The sequence below is a fragment of the Dendrobates tinctorius genome, unplaced genomic scaffold (genome assembly GCF_039654945.1).
Source record: "Dendrobates tinctorius isolate UK_male_01 unplaced genomic scaffold, ASM3965494v1 ptg000030l, whole genome shotgun sequence".
NCBI classification, from domain to species: domain Eukaryota; kingdom Metazoa; phylum Chordata; class Amphibia; order Anura; family Dendrobatidae; genus Dendrobates; species Dendrobates tinctorius.
The window spans coordinates 34,388,547-34,413,727 of record NW_027361698.1 but is presented as its reverse complement, the minus strand read 5'-3'; the positions used below and the strand labels follow the sequence as shown (position 1 = coordinate 34,413,727).

General features: G+C 45.2%; 1 protein-coding gene across 2 annotated transcripts in view; it reads right to left on the bottom strand.

Moving 5' to 3' along the window:
- Positions 1-25,181, bottom strand: part of BLTP1 (bridge-like lipid transfer protein family member 1) — a 451,393-nt gene that overhangs the window by 33,400 nt on the left and 392,812 nt on the right. For both annotated transcript variants that reach the window (XM_073572011.1, XM_073572012.1), the window contains 11 exons: positions 19,168-19,366; positions 18,865-19,068; positions 10,780-10,959; positions 10,457-10,594; positions 9,723-9,968; positions 7,871-8,024; positions 6,100-6,257; positions 5,359-5,551; positions 5,060-5,277; positions 1,494-1,745; positions 994-1,197 (listed from right to left, as the gene is read on the bottom strand). In XM_073572011.1, coding sequence (XP_073428112.1) covers positions 994-1,197; positions 1,494-1,745; positions 5,060-5,277; positions 5,359-5,551; positions 6,100-6,257; positions 7,871-8,024; positions 9,723-9,968; positions 10,457-10,594; positions 10,780-10,959; positions 18,865-19,068; positions 19,168-19,366 — 2,146 coding nt within the window. The remainder of the gene's footprint in view (positions 1-993; positions 1,198-1,493; positions 1,746-5,059; positions 5,278-5,358; positions 5,552-6,099; positions 6,258-7,870; positions 8,025-9,722; positions 9,969-10,456; positions 10,595-10,779; positions 10,960-18,864; positions 19,069-19,167; positions 19,367-25,181) is intronic.

Below are 25,181 nucleotides of genomic sequence, written 5' to 3'. Positions count from 1 at the left end.
TCCATCAACTGAAAGGCTCTGGTGGGCGACTGAGTAGGAAACGGGGGCTAGGATCGCGCATCTGTGTTAAGACTCTTGATCCTGCCGTGTAGACGTGTGAGGATACGGGGTGACAGTACACGCCGTACTCACAGTCTCTTTGTGGGAGTACAGATGTGACTATTCACTCTGTATCCCTCCGGAAAACCTGAAAGGGAACGACGCACACTGAGGTAGATAAGGGTCTAATGAAAGACCTGTGTCCACCTCCTATTGACACTAAGCTAAACTGATTAACCGAGCGCCAGTCGGTGGGGTGTTTACTGCGGAGGAGGAGCTAACTTTTTTATGTGTGCATAGTGTCAGCCTCCTAGTGGCAGCAGCACACACCCATGGTTCCTGTGTCCCCCAATGAAGCGATGGAGAAAATTTCTGGGGTCTTGACAATCCAATTGTATATGAACATCTATATTTTTATGTAATTTGAGAATGTTTTTTGCAATTGTGTGTTTTAGTTGTCATCTAATAAAAGTTATACTTCAGGGGTCTACTTTACTTGCTGGTTTAAAGCCTAATTGGGGTCCGGCTTGATATACAGTATTTCTCTTCTGGATATTTTATATTACTCGCGTTCACTAAGGTGATTTTCATAGCCAGCAAGTTTGTGGCAGAATGAAGTTGTTTTTGCTGCAAGCAAAGAGAAATCTGAAAAACCAATTTATGTCAATGGGAAATTTCTACTAAAAATTTTGCAACAAAACTGCTGTAATCATCCTAACTCTAGCATCAATGATAGAGGCAGGTTAGCTGGCTGGTGGCTAGTAGATCAGCCCTAATGTGTGACTGTGCAAGGAAAAAAAACATTCAGAGGTAGAGGTCAATGTGATGTTACACAAACATATACTTGTGTGATAATATTTCCGATGTGATGTTAGCAGTGACATTCAAGGATTTTCATGATGAAAATGAAAGCAGATTTGCTGGCAAAAAAGTCAGGGTCATCTCGTAACTTACCTTCATTTCTCATGGCGGTGACATAATTAAACCATTCCTTTACACTAGCTACTCCGTGCGGTGGATTTTCATGGCGTCTTCGTGTGATTTTAGTGATTGTTGCCATAGGGCTCTCCAGTGCACCACAGGGCTTTGTGACCATTGTGTTGTGTCCAAGGTGAAAATCGAGGGTCTGTACAATGTAAGTCGAGTGATCACTTGAGCCTTAAAAAATAAAAATTCATAAAAAAAATAAAAAATTTTAGCATTTACAAAAGAGCCAGCCTTGTGCATTTACTTTTAAATTATGAAAGAAACAATACCCTTTTTTATTGCAACTACAATCACTGAAGGCAGATGAAGGCAAACATAACACTGCATATTCCCTTCTAGCCATACTATGGATATATAGCTGCCCCCCCCCACACCTATAAGTATACAAAGCCTTCACAATAAAGAAAATCACTACTTATGGTGAAAGTTTTCTGATGAGCAAGTAATGTAAATATATACATAAGTACCTTCTTCCCAAATTTTTTGTGCTTCTGTCCAAAAGGCAATATTTGGCTCTTCTAAATGAAACAATGCCCAAGATTTTGAACGGAAATTAGGCCCGTGGAAACATGCTAATGTCATATGATTGCCATGTAGGCTCATTGAGCCACCTAACTGGACAGTATCTTCTGGTAGTGGATTCTGAAACAAGGATATGTGGCAGCCAGATATTATTTTCAGCACTCCTGGCCAGTGACGATGGTGAGCGGCATCCAGCACTGAAAGACAAAGTTGCACAAACAATTTACTTTGTGTCTATTTGGGTGTGAAAATATTTAAAGGGTCATTCCTAAAATCACAATGTGGTCTTATAAAAACACACGCAAATATCTATTCAGTTATTCCAATAAGGCTTATTTTTAAATCTGCCCTGTTTTGCACTTTTTTGCCCTCCAAAGGATGACACATTGGCAGTTGCCATTGGATCAGTCCTACTGTAGTTCCACTGTGCTTGGTTGATCACGCCCAGTGCAGTCTCTGTCTGCCGACATCCTACCAGTATTACGCTGCTCTGCCTCCAGCACTGACATAGACTGTATTCTACCTTTAGAATATACCCTATGTTTCTGTGTCTGTTCTTGTATGGCAATCTGCCAAGCTGATTTTATCTTCTGCCATCGAAATAAATATAGCTGTTTGTGTTTTCCATTGTGCTCTGTTAGCTGGTTTTTAGCAGAGCTTAACTACTCTGCCTGCACAATGAAACTTGTAATAACTAGGCAGTGCAGAGCTAAGACACAAGCAGGGCTGAGCTGCGTATAATGACTGTAGAAGAAATATCAGTCAGGTAAGACAGCAAATTTTCGGTTGATGCATATGGTTGAAGATAATCCTCTGTCATATTCATCAGCACATCATATGCAGTTTCACATCAGTGATCTGTTTGCCACAAGCATTTAACTCCGGTTAGCCTTGCTTGTCTGAGCTCTCCACTGCCTACAGTCACGTATACTTCTGTAGATGGCATAAGAAAAAAATCAGGCTACCAGAGTTGTGTATAGGGCCATGTAGTGCACAGAAAAACAGAGCAAATTCTACATTTAGATTAGAGCTTGATGACATGTCAAATATATGATTGATAAGCTGTATTTTTTTTTTTTACAGGAGCAAGTAAACTATATATTTTTTTACAGGAGTAAGTACACTAAACTGCCCCAATGAGCTATATAGTAAAACAAAAACTAGTTTACTTGGTGTACCAAAAAGCAGCACTGAGAGTGTTTTACTGCAATGCTTATTGGAGAACATACTGGGCTCTCTCATTGCAGCATTGCCCAGTTATCGAATGTACCAGGATGGCTGAAAATGGTATATCAGGACAAAAAAAAAGTACACATATGTGAATATACACCCCAAAATCATGGAATACAATAATTCCAAAGTGGTTAGGCCTTTACAATTTAACTCTTTGGTTAAAGGGAATGTGCCACATGATTCATGCTGTCAAAACCACAGAGAAATAAACCTGCCTTCAATCTTCAAGTAAACTGTTTGCCTACCATGACCCCCCCAAAATACCCCATATTATCTGTTTGTTTATACTTTATTTCTAGTCGAGAAGTGCTCCATTAGTTCGTTAGTTACGCTGAGCATACACAGTTACATTACTGCCTGTCTATAGCGAAACAAATCTGGGCATAAGCAGTCTGCCTGTCCTAACTGAACAGTGTGAGCATGTGCAGTGTGTACAGCACAGTGTGTGTCCCTGAGCTGAAGATCCTCATTTTGGAGCTCAGCTAGAACAGAAGACGGAAGTTGCACACTTAGTATTTGCGGCACTCAACCTCGTAACATCAACAGTACTGTAGGTGAGGAAGACTGAAGCTTCACACTTTGCATAGCTGCTGCTATGTTAATAAAGTGGCTGAGCGAGACTGATCTTATGAAATTACCAGTGAAACAAGGCCAGGAGCCTGGTGGTAATGCAAGGAATCCTGAGACATACAGTTCTCCATTCTAAATCAGTGGTCAGATGCTGGACGATGCAGGACGTCCCACTTAACGTTGTGATAAAGAAGAGTGGGGGAAACCGGGCAAAAAAGTGACAATGCACTTATGTACTTTCCTCTATGCACAGTACACTATGTATTGAATCATAGAATTGTAGAGTTGGAAGGGACCTCCTGGGCCATCTGGACCAACCCCCTGCTCAAAGCAGGATTCGCTAAATCATCCCAGACAGATGTCTGTTTGAAGACTTCTATTGAAGGAGAACTCACCACCTTTCGTGGCAGCCTGTTTCAATCATTGATCACTAACTGTCAAAAAGTTTTTTTTAATATATAATCTGTGTCTCCTCCCATTCAGTTTCATCCCATTGCTTCTAGTCTTTCCTTGTGCAAATGAGAATAAAGATGATCCTTCTACAATGTGACAGCCCTTGAGATATTTGTAGACAGCTATTAAGTCTCCTCTCAGCCTTCTCTTCTGCAAGCTAAACATTCCCAAATCCTGTAACCTTTCCTCATAAGACAGGGTTTGCGGACCGGTCACCATTCTGGTCGCTCTTTTCTGAACTTGCTCCAGTTTGTTGATATCTTTTTCAAAATGTGGTGCCCAAAACAGGACACAGTATTCCAGATGAGGTCTGACCAAAGAGGAGTAGAGGGCAATAATGACTTCATGTGATCTAGACTGTATACGTCTGTTAATACATCCTAGAATTGCATTTGCCTTTTTTGCTGCTGCATCACACTGTTGACTCATATTCGGTCTGTGATCTATTAGTATACCCAAGTCTTTTTCACATGTGCTGTTGCTTAGCCCTATTCCTCCCATTATGTATATGCTTTTTCCATTTTTATTGCCTAGATGTAGAACTTTGCATTTTTCCCTGTTAAAAACCATTCTGTTAGTTGCTGCCCACTGCTCCAGTTTATTTATATCTTTTTGAATCCTCTCTCTCTCTTCTCTAGTATTAGCTATCCCTCCTAGCTTTGTGTCATCAGCAAATTTAATCAGTTTACCCTCATTTCCTTCATCAAAATCGTTGATAAAGATGTTGAACAATACAGGACCCAGGACAGAGCCCTGTGGTACCCCACTTGAGACATTCTTCCAACTGGATGTGCAGCCATTTACGACCAATCTTTGGGTCCGATCACTAAGCCAGTTATGAATCCACCTAACAGTTCCTTATCCATTCCGTACTTAGTCATTTTTTCAATAAGGATTGTGTGAGATACTTTGTCAAATGCTTTGCTGAAGTCAAGATATACTATATCTACAGCATTTCCCTGATCCACCCAATCAGTGATTCTGTCATAGAAGGAAATTAAGTTAGTATGACATGACTTATTAGTTACAAAGTTATTAGTTATTGAGACGTTAAGAATGTACTGTGGTTTAAAATACCCCAAAACATTACATTTTTTAATGTATCATAAAGCTTTCTTTCCTTATGTGCAAGTTATTTTAAAAGGTAGTGAATATATAATATGTGTACACATGAATATAAAATAATGTGTACACATGAAACTGACATTCTACACATTTACTGATGTAACAAAGCACAGAGAGGTGCAGCTCCTACATTGTTCCCGTGAGTTCTTTTCCAAGTTGGTCACAACAGCCTTGGGTGGGAGGTATGGAACAGGCCCCCAAGTGGATAGAGCTCGCTTGCTTGTGTCAAACTGCTGAGTAAAAAATTCTTGCAACTTCATTCCAATTTTAATAAGGTCTGGAGTGGTAGATCGTGATATCATCACCTGAAAAATGTCCCACTGCAGGTCTCCATGGATAAATATTACACTACGGAAAGAAAACATAGGTTAGAGAAATAAAGGAAGCAATTGTGTCACATGTGTGTATACAGAACACACGTGTGTATACCTTTTGTCAGATATGCTCGTGTCCATTGGGGTGTATAGGTTCACGTTCCACTCATCCTGTAACTTTAGGTCTGCATTACTGAAGATTCCCATAAGGATACTTGAACCCATGTAATCAACACGAGCTTCGGTGGAGCCCATCGTGATCTGGATCTTATGACTGGGCTGTTGATTTGGATGTTCCGAAATGTGAGCTATAACGAAACAATTAACCATATTATTGTTTACACTTCAAATGAAATGTGGAAAGTAACCTCCATTATGTTTATGAACAACAAGCATTTAAGCATCCATTACAATGTCTAGTCTAAAGGAGTAGTTCCAACGTACAACCACAGGATAAATGAAAACTTGCAGGTTGCTGGTAATAACTTGGGACAAATCCCTTTAACTCTTCCCTCACGTTTTGTTTTTTTAAACTTCAGATGTCTGATGTCACATTGTTACAACATTGTGTCACTACAATAATTACGTTAGAAAGTTTTAAGGCGGATCGGTCTCCTGTCAGCACATTGAAAGGACAAGTCTACTGTAAAAATATTATCGATTGGGCCAATAGAGCATTTTTACACAGTAGCCATCAGTCTCTAGTGAAGGGAAAAAGCAAATTAGTAACACATCCATTAAAATACATCATGTAATATATTAGATATAAAAATGCAGCACATTTCTACATCCATGTACATCAAAATGGAACTACATTAAAAAAAAAGAAAACAAAATAGTTTGTTGGCCAACTTACCAACCATTTCCAAGGTATTAACATCTATTGTGCCACCAACGACTCCCCCTCTGGAGTCCAGCTGAGATCTTCCCAGGCCTACAGACATGCTGATTTCCCGGTCTCTGTTACTTCCTACAGACAGACGGCCCTGGCTTTTTAGTCCACTTGTGGTCCATCTGAAAGCAATGAAATTTGTTACAGGAGCTATATTTTTCCTCTTCTTCAAGCTGTTTCTATGCATACATTCCATGTACTGAGTGCTCCTGAGTTCTCTATGAGAGAGCCACTGCTAGACTCCTCTGACGACGACTTATTTCCCAAAGAACAAAAGAATGGGCAGGTGAGAACCTAATCAGCCAGACCCTTCTCTAGCATTATCTGTCGGGAGAATTGGGACGTTCCCATACACATGAGCTCATTGGTTAAACCTGCAGATAGCAGGTTCGGGCAACGTTAATTTATAGACCTTGAAATTACTAAAGATTATCAGCCGTTATAATTTTAAATAAAAAAACAATAGAACAAATAAAAATAAGAAACCTTGTAATATATCTAGTTAGAGAAATCAGGTTTTTCTCCTGAACTGATTATTCATTTGCACAATTACCAATCCATAGGTAAAATCAGTCTTTGGTGAAAACAGATTTTCCCATTACGGAGATAGGAGATTACACTCGGTGGTCAGAAAGTTCTATGAAGAACTGTAAATGTCATTTCAGGAGAACGTGCAGCACAATGTCTATGTCTGCTTCTAGCTCTTCCCCTCTCCATAGAGTGTTGAAAGCACCAACTGTAATGTTTTATCATAGCATTTGAAACCTTGGTTTTCACTGAAAACAGATTTTAACCATGAATTTAGAGTAAATGATCAGTCCAGGTGAAAAAAGAAGCAGATTTCTCTGGTAAAATATATTACAAAGTTTCTTATTTTCATGTGTTTTATTGATTTATTAAATAAAATTATAAGAACGGTTGCTCTTTAACATTTGGCAAAAAACCTAACATGCAATACTCATGATTATAGATGAGCGAATTTGGTCGGGTCCCTCCTTATTCGGCAAGCTATAGCGCTTACCGAACAAGCTGCAGAGGGAACCCGGCTACCTGAATCGCTCCCGATAATCAGCTGTCCGGCTCCACAGCCACGACACAAGCAGCTGCGGAGTCAGACAGCTGATTATCAGGTAATAATTTTAATTCTTATTATAGGCACTTGTCAGAAAGAAATACGGCGTCACATATTTCTCAATACATACAAGGTAGAAGTGTGGACCAACAAGGGAGCCAATTCCAATTAAAATATGTGTAAAATATGCGGTCACACACCTATTCAAAGGGCATTAGGTTCCTGGGTTGTGTAGAGGATACTGTGGTCCAACAACAATAAACCAACTTAAAGGGGTGTTCTCACGTTTGAAAGTTATCCCCTATCCAAGTAAAATCCAAGAAGATAACTTTCCGATCGGGCTATCCACCAGCGATTCTGAGAATTGAGGCTCTAAGGAGTCCTGGATGCTTGGAGCGGAGGTCAATTGCTCTGTCTATCTATTCACTCTAATGGGAGCACTAAAGATCAGGTGACAGCAGCATTTGTCAATCTACAGGAATCCCATGAAAAATAAATGGAGTATTAGTGTGCATGAATGACCACCTGTGTGGGGTTCTTGGGATTGTTGGGGGCCATGCTGGTCAGACTCTCAGCCATCAGAAAATTATCCTCCATCCCCATTGACAGGGGATAACTTTCAAAAATGAAAACACTCATTCAAATGAAATGTTCTCAACTTACGTTGTATTTCCCATTACATTGCTCATGTTCATTTGAACATTCAGCTGCTTCAGATTGATGGCAAAAACGACGAGTGTCTCCCATGGGGAGCCCTGCTGGTTGGATGGCTTACTGGACTTGCTGAATGCAGGAGTGGAGGTCTTTGAGACAGAATCTAAATGACAGAAAAGTGGAGACAGTGTTTAGTGTTGCACATTGGTGAAGATTCACACGGAAATTAAGATATTAAAACAACATGAAACAAAGCAGACAGTAATAAAGAAAATAACATTAATCTCCCCACATGTAATCTTGATAACCACATCGAAAAAATTGTCTTCACCAAATTCGCTTTGTCATAATTTAATAGTGTAACAAAAAATTATGGTTTGGTTATGAGCGTCATGGCTGGACAGGGTGGGCTCAGTACAAATATTATAATCAATGTGCAGTCTCACTGTTTCATGTTACTACTGTAGTACATATTGCTCTGTATTCTATGAGTTTTTGGGCCCGTTGTAGTTTTATATCAAATTATCTAGATATGTAAAATGCTAATTTTATTCTATTGAACATTGCCTGAGGCCGGTTAGCCCCCAGACAATTCCTAAATTACTACTGCGTGTTTGAGTACAGAATCATTATTGAGGTGTCACAGATCTCACGAAACAAATAGTCTCATATGATGTCTGTGTAGCAAAAATTGTGTATAGTTAAAGACTGTACACCATCACACAGCTTTTTTAATCGTTTATTTGCTTACTAAATACAAAATTAACAACTTTTTAAATAGTCTTCATTAAAATATTCTATTATTTGGCTACTGCAGTGTCAGTAAGTCTCTTATCTAGCAGAATACTTTTGCAAAACAAATTCTTCAGAGATTCCTGATGTCGCTCTCATCTCTCTGTGTTTGGATTCACACATACGTGTTTTGTGGTCCGAGTACGGACTGTGATAGACAGACCGGCTATGGGTCTCCTAACCCACCTTATATATGCCTATGAGGTTGTTAATTTCGGGTCAGGAGACCCCTGGCCAGACCATGCATCGCAGTCTGCAAAACAAGAATGTGTGAATCTGGTTTTATAGATAGGGATGGGGATCTACACAAATCTCAAAAGGGGATATAAAGGAAATCATCTTACGCCCCAAGGACGGCAGAGAAAATAGGCCATAGAAAAAGAGCCAAAATACACAAAGGTGTAAATGCAGGCTAAAAACTGCTGATATATGAGCTAATGAAGACAGCAGCACCCTAGATCCAAACAGACCACACATCCAGCCTATATTGCAGGGAGGACACTCCAACAGGAGAAATATCTGAGACTTGAGTCAGGCTGCAAACTGCATGTCAAGGGGGTCTGAAAATGAATGCAGGAATAAAGGCTGCAGACAGAAATATAGGGCAATTTTATTAAAGCAATCACCTATGCAAAATCTTTTTTCCCCTGCATCCGTAACCCTTTACAGTTTCTGGATAGGTTAACAGTGCTTTCAGCACGGTAATATTTGTTTTCTCTAACATATTCACTTTTATAAATGATGTCCAGTATTTCATGTTTGATGGTTGACATTCGGCTTTTGTCTTCGATTTTTTTCCATTTTCTCTGCAATTCCCTGATGTACACTGGCATGTTTTACTAGCTACATTCAACATGTAATACATTAAACACAGACTTGTATGTGTTTAGAAGTGTATAATACAATTTAGCATTGCACAAGATTAGAAGCATAACTTGAAGCCCTTGGGCCCAGAGGTAAAATCTGTCCTAAAGCAGCTCTAATACCATGTGCCATTTCCAATAATGTGGTCTCCAAACATGGCAGATGGATACAAGGACAACCTCTGCTTCTCTTATAGGATACATACCCCTGCGTGGCACTGAGGAGTCAGACACACTTCTAGATCTAGTCACAGCTGGAGATTTTAAAGAGGCAGGAGACATGCTGGTGTTTGTTATGTGTTCATTAAACACATTGGGCGACTGTGCCATGTGACTGAATGATGCCGACTGGCTGGGCTGCTCCCAAGTTCTACAGTACGCTTTGCGAGAAGATTCAGGAGAAAGATGTTGGTTTACTCCCTCAACAGAATCGGGAGTTCCTGGTCCAGAAGCTGGAAAAAAAAGACACAGTGTTCTTGAATCAAAAAAAATTGATCAATTAATAAAGCATGAAATCAATCTCGTCATATCAGTAGGAGTCAAAAACCACACTGCCTAATTTGACTGTTAAGAGGTCACTCAATTGGTACCTGCACCCAGGCTGAGATTATAATGGTTCCAGGAAATGTGGAAAACAGTTGAAGATTTCAGCTTCTGGTAAAGTAATAAAAATCCTATACTTATTCAAATATTAAAATTCCATGGCGACAAAGCAGGGAAAAGAAAAACACATGGTAACGCGTTTCGAATGCAATCGCCATGGGTTTCATCGCGTTCGAAATGAGTCGCCTTGCGTTTTTCTGTTCCCTGCTTTATCCCCATGGATCTGTTTTTCCCATGATCTTTCCGTTTCTCAGAGCGTTATTCCCTACACGTTGGACTTCATGATACAATATATGGTGAGCTGGCTATGTCACCAGAGAAATTAATTTTGACTTACTTGGTAAATTGATGGTTTGGTCACCAAGAAAAAGTCGTCTTGCAATGCTCCTTCTGTACCACGCCCTTGGAAATGCCAAAATTTCACTGAGACGGCGCATGTCATACTTGAATGAAGCAGAGCCTATATCACAGACCGCTACAGGAAGAATTAATGATAAGCTTTCAAAGTTAAACCTGAGAATAAACTACTCGATGATTATTACATTCATATCAATCATAGAGCTAGACCACACTGCATTTTCTTCCATCAACCTAAATATTTCTGTGCTTTGGTGTTCTACTATTCTTTACTAATACTTTCATAAAAATAAATCATAATACCTGAGATGTTTATTAAGGTGGTGTCCATTTTACTTGAGGCTTTATTAGGTGAAACATTTTCAAAGAAAGATGTTCCTCCTGAGCGTCTCATTCTAGACAAGCTGACTTTGACGAACTCCAGATTGATACTGAGGGAGTCTTTACGGCCAGTTACTGATGAAGGCTCTTCATCAACGTGTCCTACAAATAAGACATTTGGTTTGAAATAATTACAGTTAAAATAAAAACACTAACATTTTTCCTTTTGATTTGGAAAGCCCTTTATTTTCTATAGGAGATTCAGTCCCACTGCTGGGCCCTACAGTAATGGGATATAATCTTTGCTGGAGCTTAAAGGGAACCTGTCAGGAGGACTGTGCACAATAACCTACAGACACTGTCAGGTTGGTGCCGTTATACTAATTAAAATACCTGGATCTATGTAACACTCAGATGTACAGGGTCCTCAAGAGTCAGAGACACCCATTGTAGGCACTCTCTACTGACTAATACATTAGTGTTATGAATAGAAGACCTCAATCTAAGAGGCCATTTGAAACCTGCATACTTAAAGGATTAAAAAAGGGAATCAGTCAGTATAAGCAACCCGTCTGTCTATATGGCCACACAGGTCATAGGAAGCTGAATAAAATGGTACCATGATATATGCGATCCGATGTCTTATTCCAGAGAAATCCATGTTTTCCTTATGTAAATGAGCTGTTCCAGGCTATGGGCCAGACACTGATCTGCAGGAGAATCTAACCTGTGATTGTTGTGAGACAAAGTTCACTTCTACTGTCCTGTGTTAGTTACATGTCGCACACTGGTAACTTCTGTAAAAACAGGATTTTTGGGTTGCTTACCGTAAAATGTTTCTCGGAGCCTTCATTGGGGGACACAGAGACCATGGGTGTATGCTGCTGCCACTAGGAGGCTGACACTATGCACAAAAAAAAGGTTAGCTCCTCCTCCGCAGTATACACCCCACCAACCGGCAGGAATTTCCTCAGCTAGTGAGAAAGCAGTAGAAGTAACAGAATAGATTGAAACAGAACAGACAACTCAACTGTACATAACCAACAACATAAGAACAGGAGTTGTAGAACATGGGAGGGGGCTCCGAGAAACAGATTTTACGGTAAGCAACCCAAAAATCCTGTTTTCTCTATCGCTTCATTGGGGGACACAGAGACTATGGGACGTCCCAAAGCAGTCCCTGGGGAGGGAAAACAAACTTCCATCAGGCCAGCGGACTCACCACCGCTGCCTGCAGGATCCTTCTACCTAGGCTGGCATCCGCCGAAGCGTAGGTGTGGACCTTGTAGAATTTCACGAACGTGTGAACAGATGACCAGGTCGCAGCTTTGCAAAGTTGCAGCGCGGAAGCTGTGGCGAACCGCCCAGGAGGCACCCACTGCCCGGGTAGAGTGAGCTCTAATTCCAGGAGGGGCCACTCGATGCTTGATCCGGTAGGCCTCCAAAATTATCGATCTGATCCAGCGAGCAATAGTAGCTTTGGGCGCTGACCTTTCCGCGCCCCATCTGGAATGATGAAAAGAGAGTCTGACTTCCTCAAAGAAGTTGTTCTAGCTAGGTAGACCTTCATCGCCCTGACCAAGTCCAGCTTGTTCAAGGAGCGCTCCCGAGGGTGAGTTGGACCCGGACAAAAGGACGGGAGAACAATATCCTCATTCAGGTGGAAAGTGGACACCACCTTAGGAAGGAAAGAAGGCGGAGGCCGTAGAACTACCTTGTCCTGGTGGAGAACCAAGAAAGGGGAACGACAAGAAAGGGCCGCCAATTCCGACACGCGCCGGATGGAGGTGATGGCTACTAGGAAGGCTACTTTCCATGAAAGGAGAGATAGGGAAACTTCCCTGAGAGGTTCAAAGGGAGGACCCTGCAGAACCTCGAGAACCAGATTAAGATGCCATGGATGTACGAGCGCGTGGTACGGAGGAGCCGCATGAGCCACTCCCTGAAGGAAGGTCTTGACCTGAGGACGGGAGGACAACGTCTTCTGGAACAAAATGGATAGCGCAGAGACTTGACCTTTTAAAGAGCTGAGGGCAAGGCCCGCATCAAGGCCTGCCTGAAGAAACGCCAGGACAGAAGGGAGAGAAAAGGACATGGGCGGAATGTTATTGGCCTCGCACCAAGTGAAATAGGCTTTCCAAGTACGGTAATAAATTTTGGAAGACGATGGCTTTCCGGCCCGGATCATGGTATGAATAACCCGATCAGAAAAACCTGATCGTTTCAAAACCTCGGTCTCAACAGCCACGCCGTCAAATTGAGCGGCCGAGAATTGGGGTGGCAAATCGGGCCCTGGGACAGCAGATCTGCCCTCTCTGGAAGCTTCCAGGGGACGTCCGCGAGAAGGTTGACAATGTCCGCGAACCAAGACCTTCTGGGCCAATTCAGGGCAATGAGGATGACTGGAATTCCTTCTGCTTTGATTTTCTTCAACAGCTTGGGAAGAAGGGGAAGGGGAGGGAACAGGTAGGAGAGCTCGAACTGAGACCAAGGAATGGTCAGAGCGTCGGCGCCCATGGCGAGAGGATCTCGAGCCCTGGATACAAACTGTGGGACTTTCCTGTTGAGGCGAGACGCCAGCAGGTCTACGTCCGGAGTTCCCCAACGACGGCAAATCTGATGAAATACATCCGGATGTAAGGACCACTCTCCCGTCGCGAGACCCTGCCGCTGTGGCATTGTCTGTCTGAATACGGATTGGCAGGCCCCTGAGAAGTCTCTCCCAGTGAACGAGAGACAGATAGATTGCCCGTATCTCGAGGACGTTGATCAGCAGAGCTGTCTCTTGAGTCGACCACCGACCCTAAACAGTGTGATTGCGAAACATTGCCCCCCAGCCAAGGAGGCTGGCATCCGTTGTCACAATCTGCCAGTGAATGGGAAGGAATGACCGTCCTAGGGCAATGAGAGGTGATGTCCGCCACCAAATGAGGGACTGCCTGACCCGGTATGAAAGGTGAATTGGACGATCCAGGGAAAGAACAGACCTGTTCCACCGAGTCAGGATGGCCTGTTGGAGGGGTCTGGAGTGAAATTGAGCAAAGGGAATCGCTTCTGTCGACGCCACCATCTTTCCTAGAACTTTCATGGCTGTCCGGAGAGATGGAAGTCGTGTGGTCTGCAGCGATCGTACATCTCGCTGCAGGGAAACTATCTTCTCCTCTGGGAGAAAAACCCTCGATCGACGAGTGTCGAACAATAGGCCCAGAAACACCAGACGTTGTGTTGGAACAAGGCAGGACTTCTTTTTGTTGACGAGCCACCCAAAATTGGACAGGGTGTCGAGGACGATGGTAAGACTTTGGCTAGCCTGGTGAAAGACGGAGGTTTGATCAGAATGTCGTCGAGGTACGGAAAAAGAACGAGACCTCTGATCCTCAACAAGGCCATCAACGCCGCCATGAACTTTGTAAAAACTCTGGGTGCGGTGGCAAGACCGAACGGCAGTGCTACGAACTGGGAGTGGTCCTCGTGAATCGCAAAACGCAGGAATCTCTGATGCCCGAGAAAGATGGGAACATGTAGATAGGCATCTTGAATGTCTACTGAACACATGAACTCCTGAGCCTCCATGGAAGCGATTACCGACCGAAGAGACTCCATCCTGAAATGACGCAGTCGGACCCTCTTGTGCAGTAACTTGAGATCCAGAATGGGACGAACTGCACCGTCTTTTTTCGGCACTACAAACAGGTGTGAATAAAACCCTGTGAAACGTTCTGATTCGGGAATGGGCACAATCACCCCGGAACTGAGGAGAGAGGTGATGGATGCAAAGAAACCCGGAACTAAGGCAGGGTCTTTTGGAGGTCGGGACTTGAAGAAACGATCCCGGGGACGAGAATCAAACTCTATCTTGTATCCTGAGGATACAACTTCCCTGACCCAAGCGTCCTCTACTGAGGCAAGCCAGACGTCTCTGAAGAAAAGGAGTCGACCGCCCAGTTGGGAAGGACCCTCGGGACTTCGTTGATAGTCATACTGATGTGGACCAACCAGATCTGGACCTGGAGGATCTGCCCTGGGAGGAGTGAGATCGCCAGGAGGGAGTGGGTCTGAAGGAGACTTTCTTTCTATCCTGGCGTGCCTGCGGCCTCTGTTGGTTAGAAAAGTTTTTTGCCGTTGCGAAGCGGCGGAAAGACCGAAAGGGCCGAAACTGACGCCTTAGCGGAGGCCTACGAGGCTTGGACTGAGGGAGGAGGGAACTTGTGCCTCCAGTGGCGTCCTTAATAATCTTGTCCAGCTGGGATCCAATGAGACGCGCTCCCTGAAAAGGCAGATTGGTAAGGGACTTTTTCAAAGACAAATCCGCCTGCCAAGCCTTGAGCCAAATTGTACGCCGGATTGCCACCACGTTGCTGGACGCCTGAGCCGCGCAAGACGCGGCATCCAAGGAGGCAGAGAGCAGATAATTGTCATGATCTGACAGTTTTAAATTGCACTGGGTGAACTTTTTTTACTTTGGAAAGTTCCAAGGTGTCTTGACTGTCCCCGGTGGTGGTTAGTGGTATTGCACTTTAGGTTTTTGTGCACGTAATTATGTATCAGGTGTGACACCCTATAAAGGTGTGCTAGGGGTGTGCAATCACTGCCTGTGATATTGTGAGATTGTGTTCATTCTGATTTTGAGAGCCTGGTGGAAGGATGGAGCTGGAGAGGAGTCCTGCGCAGCTTAGCCAGGGGGGACGTGTTTCAGCTATGGTGTCTGGACGAAGGGCTGGCATGGCGTGATGGTGTCGGCGGGAAGTGTCTGCATGGACTGGTGGAGTGGCGACTATGGAGAGTGGCACTCACCATGTGGGACTTGGCTGCTGAGCTGGACTCAAGCATGCTCGACTTCGTGGCAGAAGCTGGACTCATCTTGGGGACTCTGTTACTAAGCAGCAGCAACTGGTGGTGGACTCTGCTCCAAGGCTGCACTAAGGTGAAGGATCCTGTTATGGTGATGGATCCAGGTGGAGGAGAAGATGCACGCAGGTGGTGGGCTCTGTTGCTAGGAGCGCACGCAACAGAGCAAAGCTAAGTGGTGTTCCCCCTGTATTGTCTCTTTCCTCATGTGTGTTATTAGTGCAGTGGTGGGATTAGTCTCCGCACCGACCCATTCCCTAGTGAGGGTTAAGGGTCAGGGCGAGCAAGGGGTTAAGGTTCGCGTGCGGCGACAGGTGCGGAGCCTGTATAGGGAATGTTAGGAGTGCAGGGACACTGGCTCAGGGGAGCTTAGGAGGTCTCCATGTCCCCATTCCCTATCGCAGGGCCCACCATTGTTAAAGTTACCCAGGTTCCCCCTTTATTATTTAATTATTGTATAACGTGTAATACCTAAATTCGCCAGGTGGAGGCGGCGTATCCACCTGCACGTTTTATTATTTAAATGCGCCCCACTGGAGGCGGTGTATCCAGGGTCACGTGTGTTATGGGTTCACCTTGCGGTAACCGCTGTGTGCCCAGAGACACGTGACCATGACAATAATCCCCTGCAGGGGAGATCTGGTTAGCCAGTTCGGCCAATTGCTCCGGTTGGGCTTTATCAAGGATGCCCTTGCAGAGATCCTCCGCCCAATTAGCTATGGCCTTTGCTACCCAAGATGAAGCGAAGGCTGGGCTTAGTGCCGCCGCAGCCGCTTCGAATGCTGACTTTGCTAAGGATTCTATAATTCTGTCATTAGAATCCTTTATCGATGCTACACCTGAAATCGGGAGGACGGTGTTGTTAGATAGTCTGGACACGGGAGCGTCTACAGAGGGGGAAGCCGACCAGTTATCTGTGAGCCCTTTTGAAAATGGATACAGCACGCCGAGGCGCTTCCCTCTTTGAAAGCGTCTGGTCGGATTTTCTCTTTCCATGGTAAGGATCTTGCCAAACTCAGAGTGGGGGGCGAAGACTCTGGAAGGTGTTTCTGCCCGTCTGAACGAAACTTCGTAATCTGAGGGTTTCGCAGGGGAGTCTGTGATTTCGAAGGTGTGGTTAATTGCAGCAATGAGGTTCTGTACCGTAACCTTCATGTCCGCGTCCTGGTCCAAATCCAGCTCTAAAATCTCTTCGGATGACGCATCCGAGAACGCTTCACCTGATTCGGGTGAGGAGGCACGGGAAGGCGACTGCTGGGAAGGACTATGTGGAGAGACCAGGTCAGGAGAGGATTCCGGCCGGAGATCCTGCCTGGGTCTTTTGCGGCTTCCGCTGGCTGGCTTAGATGGAACCCCTTGCGACCTGCTGGACCCTGCAGAAGTGTCCAGGGGCAACTTATCAAGAACAGCCACTAGGGACCGAGACACCCTGGTGAGGTCCGCCACTGATTGTGATAGAGAAGAGGCCCAGCCAGGAATTGGGGGTTCACGCTCACGTGGCGCAATAGATGGTTTCTGGACGGCATCAGCCTGAATGGGATTACTGCAGTCTAAGCAGAGGGGAGTGGGCTGACCTGACGGAAGTTTGCGATTTCAAGAGGAACATGCAAAGAACTTGACCAAAGTTCCAGTGGGTGCTGGCGGACGGGCACGCTCCGGCTTGGGGTTAGACATGATGAAAGAAAAGAAGAAAGAACCCCGAGGAGATGCCGGAAGGTTGGGGGACAGAAGGCAGAGGAGGGTGTCAGTCTGCCGTTGCAGAGCTACTCACGGTCCGGTGTCCCGAAAGGCGATGTGCCCAGCTCGTCTGAGATGCAGGACCGCAGTAGAGGATAACGAGGGACCCCTATCCGCTGTTCGGTGTCCTCAAAGGCGTCCGGCTGACAGGCTGCAAAGATGGCGGCAGCCTGAGGTAAAGGAACGCGCGGTTCAGGAGAGAAGAAGAAGGGCGGAGCTAGCCGCCTGACCAGAAGAGAAGACCGCCCGCTGCCCAGCTACAGGCTAGGCGGGTGGGTGGTCCTAGAACGGGCGGGAAAGCAGCCCGCCTATGAGAGAGGGCGGGGGTGTGGCTGCGACGGCCGAGTAGGCCCAAAATGAAGCCGGGGACTAAATTAGTATCGGCGGCCGCCTGTCAGCGCGGAAGTCCTGCAGTGCTGCCGCAGCCACCCAAGAAGAAACCGCCGCCCGAAAAAAGTCCTCAGGATACGCCCGCATAAGAATGAAGGTGGGGGGGAAGAAGGCCCGCACCGCAGCCGGGGCCTGGCACGTGGCGCAATAGAAAGTGCAGCGGCCGCCGGGAGGCGCAGGCAGCTGAGGACCCTGCGGCACTGCCGTGTGCGGCTCCGAATAATCCTCCAGTGTGTCTCCAATAAAGGTACCTTGTAAATCCAACGCTGTCTAAGTCTATTTTCCCCCGTGTCCGCGCCTCGTCTGACCGACAGGCTCTGGTAGGCGAGTGGGTGGGAGGCGGGGGGCAAGGACTATCCGTATAGCTGGCACGCACCAGCTTTTGAGAGGGGTGATCCTACTGACAGTTTGTCACCCCATTTTAGCCCTATCAGCTGCTGGCACCGCCATCAAGGGCTTATCTACAGCATTCTGTAATGCTGTACATAAGCCCCCGATGTAACCTGAAATATAAGAAAAAAAAGAGTTAGATTATACTCACCATGGCGTTCAATCCGGTCCGATGGGTGTCGCCATCCCGTCCGGCGCCTCCCATCTTCATACGATGAAGTCCTCCTCATTGCTTCTCCCTCGGCTCCTGCGCAGGCGTACTTTATGTGCCCTGTTGACGGCAGAGCAGAGTACTGCAGTGCGCAGGCGCCGGACCTCTCTGACCTTTCCCGGCGCCTGCGCACTGCAGTACTTTACTCTGCCCTCAACAGGGCAGATAAAGAAAGCCTGTGCAGGAGCCGAGGGAGAAGTAAGGAGGAAGACGTCATCGCTAGAAGATGGGAGGCACCGGACCGGACCACGACACCCAACGTACCCGAGTATGCCCCCCGGTAGGTATAATCTAACGTGTTTTTCTTATCTTTCAGGTTTCATCGGGGGCTTATCTACAGCATTGCAGAATGCTGTTGATAAGCCCCTGATGGCGGTGCCGGAAATTGAAAGGGCTAAAATGGGGTGACAGATTCCCTTCAAAGGCTACTTGGGATATCATTATATACACAGGGAAAATATGTAACTATAGAACTTGCATACTGATCCTACCTAAGCTACTAGGTCCTGGAGCAAGACCAGAAACTGCAGATTTCTGCTTGCCAGCTCCATAAGGATGAAACACGTATAGAGAAAAATCAGACATGCATGCTGTGAAGCTCAGCCCTGATGAGTTGCTGCTTGAACTGGTAAGATCTGATTGGCTACTGCTGTGCCGTGTTCTTCCTAGAGGGCTTCCCAGCCCGGGGGACGATCCTGTAAATTTGAAAAATTAGAATATCGTGAGTATCTATTTTTGAAGGAAAAAACATTTGCAAAATTAAATGTATACAAGGTGCAATATACATTGCGTACCTGCTGTTCCTAGCTTGTTCAAGGACAGTTTTGATCCACTCGGCATTGAGAGATTACCAACGCTGGAATCTGAAGGATGCGTTACGCCTAGTGTTTCTAGTTCACTTCGATTTGAGGAGAACACAAGGTCTAATGATGGAAGCTTCAGCATGCATTCAACTCGTGAAACTGGTAGGCAACTAAACTTAATCTGGGAGGGCTGCAGAAGATAAAATAATAAGCTAAGCTCATTTACTAAAACTTTAACAAATGTCATTTCACTAAGATAGGCCATAAGATTCTGAACTCCCGGAACCCCACTGATCCCCAAAACAAATTAGTATATGCTGCATTCAAGGTGTTTTCTGTTTTGTTTTTTGTTACACTTTGTCTATAAGTTACATTGAGGAACATTAATTACTAATGCACTGTCTCTAAGGCTATGTGCACACGTAGTGAAAGGTGCTGAAGATTTTTCCACGCGGATTTGGAAAAATCCACAGGTAAATCCGCAGGTCAAAAAACCTGCAGTTTACCTGCGGATTAGCCTGCGGTTTCACACCTCTACAATGGAGAAGGTGTGAAACCGCTGCGGATTCCGCACAAAGAATTGACATGCTGCGGATTTGAACCCGCAGCAAATCCGCGCTGAAAAATCCGCAGCATGTGCACAGCGTTTTTCATTTTACCAATGAAAACAATGGTACTGTACAACACAGCTAAATCTGCTGCGGTTCCGCAGAGCCAAAAACGCTGCGGATCCACAGAAGAATCCGCATTGTGTGCACATGGCCTTACTGAGATGACTTTATAAGCGGGTCTAGCATGGAGTCACATGACCATGCTCCCTATCCAAGACGTCTGCTTATGTGATGCCTCCTAAACTGGATGAGTGAATATATCCATCTCCCTGTAGTAAAAATATCACACATCACCGGCGTCTCGTCTCCACTGCTCATCCCATTTACTCCCTTGGTTCTACCAAGGTCCCTGCTTAAAATACTAGACAGCAGCTAATGCAGACCCAGTACATAAAAGACCATCAGAGAAATCTCTCAGTAGCAGATCTAGGTTATTTGAGGCAAATGTCTGTGATGAAAACCCTTCACATTAGTAATCCTACCCACAGCAAGCCCTGACAGCATCAAAACAAAGCTTTATGAAAACATAAAAAAAGTCTACTTCTACTGTATGGTGGCCATTTAGACACAGAGTAACTATTCTATATTTTTTAGAAATTAACCCCTTTACTACCAAGGGTGGTTTGCACGTTAACTCCCAGGGCCAATTTTTACAATTCTGACCAGTGTCCCATTATGAGGTAATAACTCAGGAACGCTTCAACGGATCTAGGTAGGCGATTCTGAGATCTAGGCGATTCTGAGACTGTTTTCTCGTGACATATTTTACTTCACTTTAGTGGTAACATTTCTTCGCTATAACTTGCGTTTATTTATGAAAAAAACGGAAATATTGCGAAAATTTTGCAATTTTCAAACTTTGAATTTTTATGCCCTTAAACCAGAGAGTGATGTGACACAAAATAGTTAATAAATAACATTTCCCACATGTCTACTTTACATCAGCACAATTTTGGAAACAATTTTTTTTTTGCTAGGAAGTTATAAGGGTTAAAAGTTGACCAGCGATTTCTCATTTTTACAACACCATTTTATTTTTAGGGACCACATCACATTTGAAGTCACTTTGAGGGGTCTATATGATAGAAAATACCCAAAAGTGACACCATTCTAAAAACTGCACCCCTCAAGGTGCTCAAAACCATATTCAAGAAGTTTAACCCTTCAGGTGCTTCACAGGAATTTTTTGAATGCTTAAAAAAAAAAAAAATGAACATTTAACTTTTTTTCACAAAAAAAATTACTTCAGGTTCAATTTTTTTATTTTATCAAGGGTAACAGGAGAAATTGGACTGGAAAAGTTATTGTGTAATTTGTCCTGAGTACGCCGATACCTGATATTAGGGGGGAACCACTGTTTTGGCGCATGGCAGAGCTCGGAAGGGAAGGAGCGTCGTTTGACTTTTTCACTGCAAAATTGGCTGGAATTCAGATCGGATGCCATGTCATGTTTGGAGAGCTCCTGATGTGCCTTAACAGTGGAAACCCCCAACAAATTACCCCATTTTGGAAACTACAACCCCCAAGGAACTTATCTAGATATGTGGTGAGCACTTTGAACCCCCAAGGGCTTCACAGAAGTTTATAACGTACAGCCGTAAAATTAAAAAATCATATTTTTTTCCACAAAAATGATCTTTTCACCCCCAATTGTTATTTTCCCAAGAGTAACAGGACCCCAAAAGTTATTGTGCAATTTGTCCTGAGTACGCTGAAACCCACACATGTGGGGGCAAACTACTATTTGGGCGCATGGCAGAGCTCGGAAGGGAAGCAGCGCCATTTGACTTTTTTGGCTGAATTGAGATTGGACGCCATGTCGCGTTTGGAAAGCCCCTGATGTACCAAAACAGTGGAAACCCCCCATTTCTAACTCCAACCCTTACCCCAACACACCCCTTGCCCTATCCCTAACCTAGCCCTAATGGGAAAATGGAAATAAATACATTTTTTTTATTTTATTATTTTTCCCTAACTAAGGAGGTGATAACGGGGGGGGGTTTGATTTACTATTTATTGCAGGTTTTTATTTTTGGCAGCTGTCGCACGCTAAAAGACGCTTTTTATTGTAAAAATAGTTTTTGCATCACCACATTCTGAGAGCTATAATTTTTCCATATTTTGACCCACTGAGTCATGTGAGGTCTTAGTTTTTGGGGGACGAGTTGACGTTTTTATTGGTACCATTTTCGGGCACGTGACATTTTTTAATCGCTTTTTATTCCGACTTTTGGGACGCAGAATGAACAAAAACCAGCGTTTCATGAATTTCTTTTGGGGGGTGCGTTTACACTGTTCCGCGTGCGGTAAAATTGATAAAGCGGTTTTATTCTTCGGGTCAGTACGGTTACAGCGATACCACATTTATGTTTTTTTATGTTTTGGCGCTTTTATGCAATGAAAACAATTTTATATAAAAAATCATTATTTTTGCATCGCTTTATTCTGTGAGCTATAACTTTTTTATTTTTTCACTTTTTTATTTTTTCACTGATGATGCTGTGTGGCAGCTCGTTTTTTGCGGGACAAGATGACGTTTTCAGCGGTACCATGGTTATTTATATCCGTCTTTTTGATCGCACGTTATTGCACTTTTTGTTCGGCGGTATGATAAAGCTTTATTTGTTGCTTAGCTTTTTAAGGGGTTTAATAAAGGGACAGCTTTATAGGGCGGGTCGTTACGGATGCAACGACACCAAATATGTGTACTTTTATTGTTTTTTCTTTTTTATTTTCAAAAAATGAATTTATTAGGTAATATTTTTTTTTTTTTTATTTATTTAGCGATTTTTTAAATAATTTTTACACTTTTTTTTAACTTTATTACATGCGCTTTGCAGGCATCAGGAAGCCGCCTCCCTGCAGGCCCCCGCCGCCATTTTGGATTCGGGGACCTGCAGGGAAGGAGACCCCCGCAGCAGCGCTGCACATCGCGCTGCTGTGGGGGTCTCAGGTAAGCTCGGAGGGAGCCCCCTCCCTCCCGATGCTTCCCTAAACCCCCGATACACTGCGAACGTGTTTGATCGCAGTGTGCCAGGGTTTAACGTGTCAGGGGCAGTCCGTGACTGCCCCTGACACATAGTGCCGGGTGTCAGCTGTGATAATCAGCTAACACCCGGCCGCGATCAGCTGCGCTCCCCCCGTGAGCGCAGCTGATCGCGCTAGACGTACTATTCCGTCCTTGGGACTTAGGTCCCAGGTCGCATGGACGGAATAGTACGTCTAATGTAGGAAAGGGGTTAATATAGCTAACATTATAGAAAAACATGGATTTTTGTGAGTACTCACCGTAAAATCCTTTTCTCCGAGACGCTCATTGGGGGACACACAGACTGTGGGTGTGTGCTTCTGCCGTCTGGAGGCTGACACTAAGTATACAAAAAAAGAGTTAGCTCCTCCTCCGCCGCATACACCCTCGCCCCCAGACCGGGCGTAACTCAGTTTAGTGCATAAGCAGTAGGAGAACGCGCCTTAAACTCAGGCAAGAAATTATACGTCTGAAAAAGGGACCACCCTGATCCTTACATAAGGATTTTTATAATTCAAAATAAACAGATGCCAACTGGCTAATAGGGTGGGTGCTGTGTCCCCCAATGAGCGTCTCGGAGAAAAGGATTTTACGGTGAGTACTCACAAAAATCCATGTTTCTCCTTCGTCTCATTGGGGGACACAGAGACTGTGGGACGTTCTAAAGCAGTCCCTGGGCGGGATCTTAGCTCACCCAATCCATGCTATTTTGCGCCCCTGATTAGAGGTGCGCAACTGCTGCCTGGAGAATCTTTCTTCCCAGGCTTGCATCCGAGGATGCCTGGGTATGTACGTTATAATGTTTGACAAACGTATGCAAACTGGACCAGGTAGCTGCTTTGCACACCTGTTCCGCTGAAGCCTGGTGTCGCAGTGCCCATGAGGCACCCACTGCTCGAGCCGAGTGTGCCCTGATCCCTGCCGGAACCGGCGTGCCACTGATTTGATATGATTCTTGGACTGTCAGACGAACCCATCTGGCCAAAGTCGCTCTGGACGCAGCGAGTCCCTTCCGCCGCCCTTCTGGAATCACGAATAGAGAGTCTGTCTGGCGGAATGGCGCTGTCCTTGTCACATATCTCCTAAGGGCTCTTACCAGATCCAGGGTGTGCAATGCCTTTTCTACCCTATGCACCGGTGCCGGGCAAAACGAGGGTAAGACAATGTCTTCGTTGATATGGAATGCAGAGACAACCTTCGGCAAGAAGGGGGGAGCTGGCCTTAAAACTACTTTATCCTTATAAAAAGTCAGGAACGGCGGTTTACAAGATAAAGCCACCAGTTCCGAAACCCGCCTAATAGATGTTATTGCTACCAGAAAAACGACCTTCCTGGACAGGTAAGGTAAGGAGACTTCTTGTAACGGTTCGAAGGGAGGTTCCTGAAGGGCCCTGAGCACTAAGTTCAGGTCCCATGATTCCATCGGTGCCTTATAGGGGGGTACTAAATGTGCGACCCCTTGCATAAACGTCCTAACCTGCCAGACCGAAGCGACCTTTCGTTGGAAAAGCACCGACAGGGCCGAGACTTGCGTTCTGAGCGAACTCGGAGCCAATCCCGCGTCCAGCCCTGCCTGCAGAAAAGCCAGTACGTTGGGGATCGAAAAAACCAGAGGAGCCACTCCGCGATCCCTACACCAACGGAAAAACACTTCCCAAGTCCGATGATATACCTTCGCCGAGGAAGGCTTTCGGGTACTCACCATCGTGGCCACCACATCGCGCCTGAATCCTGCCTGTGTTAACAGCCAAGATTCAATGGCCACGCCGTCAAACACAGGGCCCCTAAGTTCGGATGGCAGATCGGCCCCTGGGACAGTAAATCCGGCCGATCTGGGAGACGCCAGGGTACGTCCACCACTAGTTGAACCAGATCTGCATACCAGGCCCGCCGAGGCCAGTCTGGGGCCAGCAGAATTGCTGGAACCCTCTCTCTCCTTATCTTTCTGATGACTCTTGGAAGCAGAGGTAGCGGGGGGGAACAAGTACGGGAGCCGAAACTGGCTCCACGGAAGCACCAGAGCGTCTGCTGCGATTGCCTGCGGGTCGAGGGATCGAGCGACGAACCTTTGAATCTTGGCGTTCTCTCTGGATGCCATAAGGTCCACGTCTGGTGTCCCCCACCGTTGGCAGATCTGTTGAAAAACCTCGGGGTGCAGGGACCACTCCCCTGCCGCGACCCCCTGTCGGCTGAGAAAATCCGCCGCCCAGTTTTCGATTCCCGGAATGTGCACCGCTGAAATTACCACGTGGTTTTTCTCGGCCCAACGCAGTACCAGCCCGACCTCGCGCATGGCTGCCTGGCTGCGCGTGCCCCCCTGATGGTTCACATACGCTACCGCTGTAGCATTGTCCGACTGAACGCGC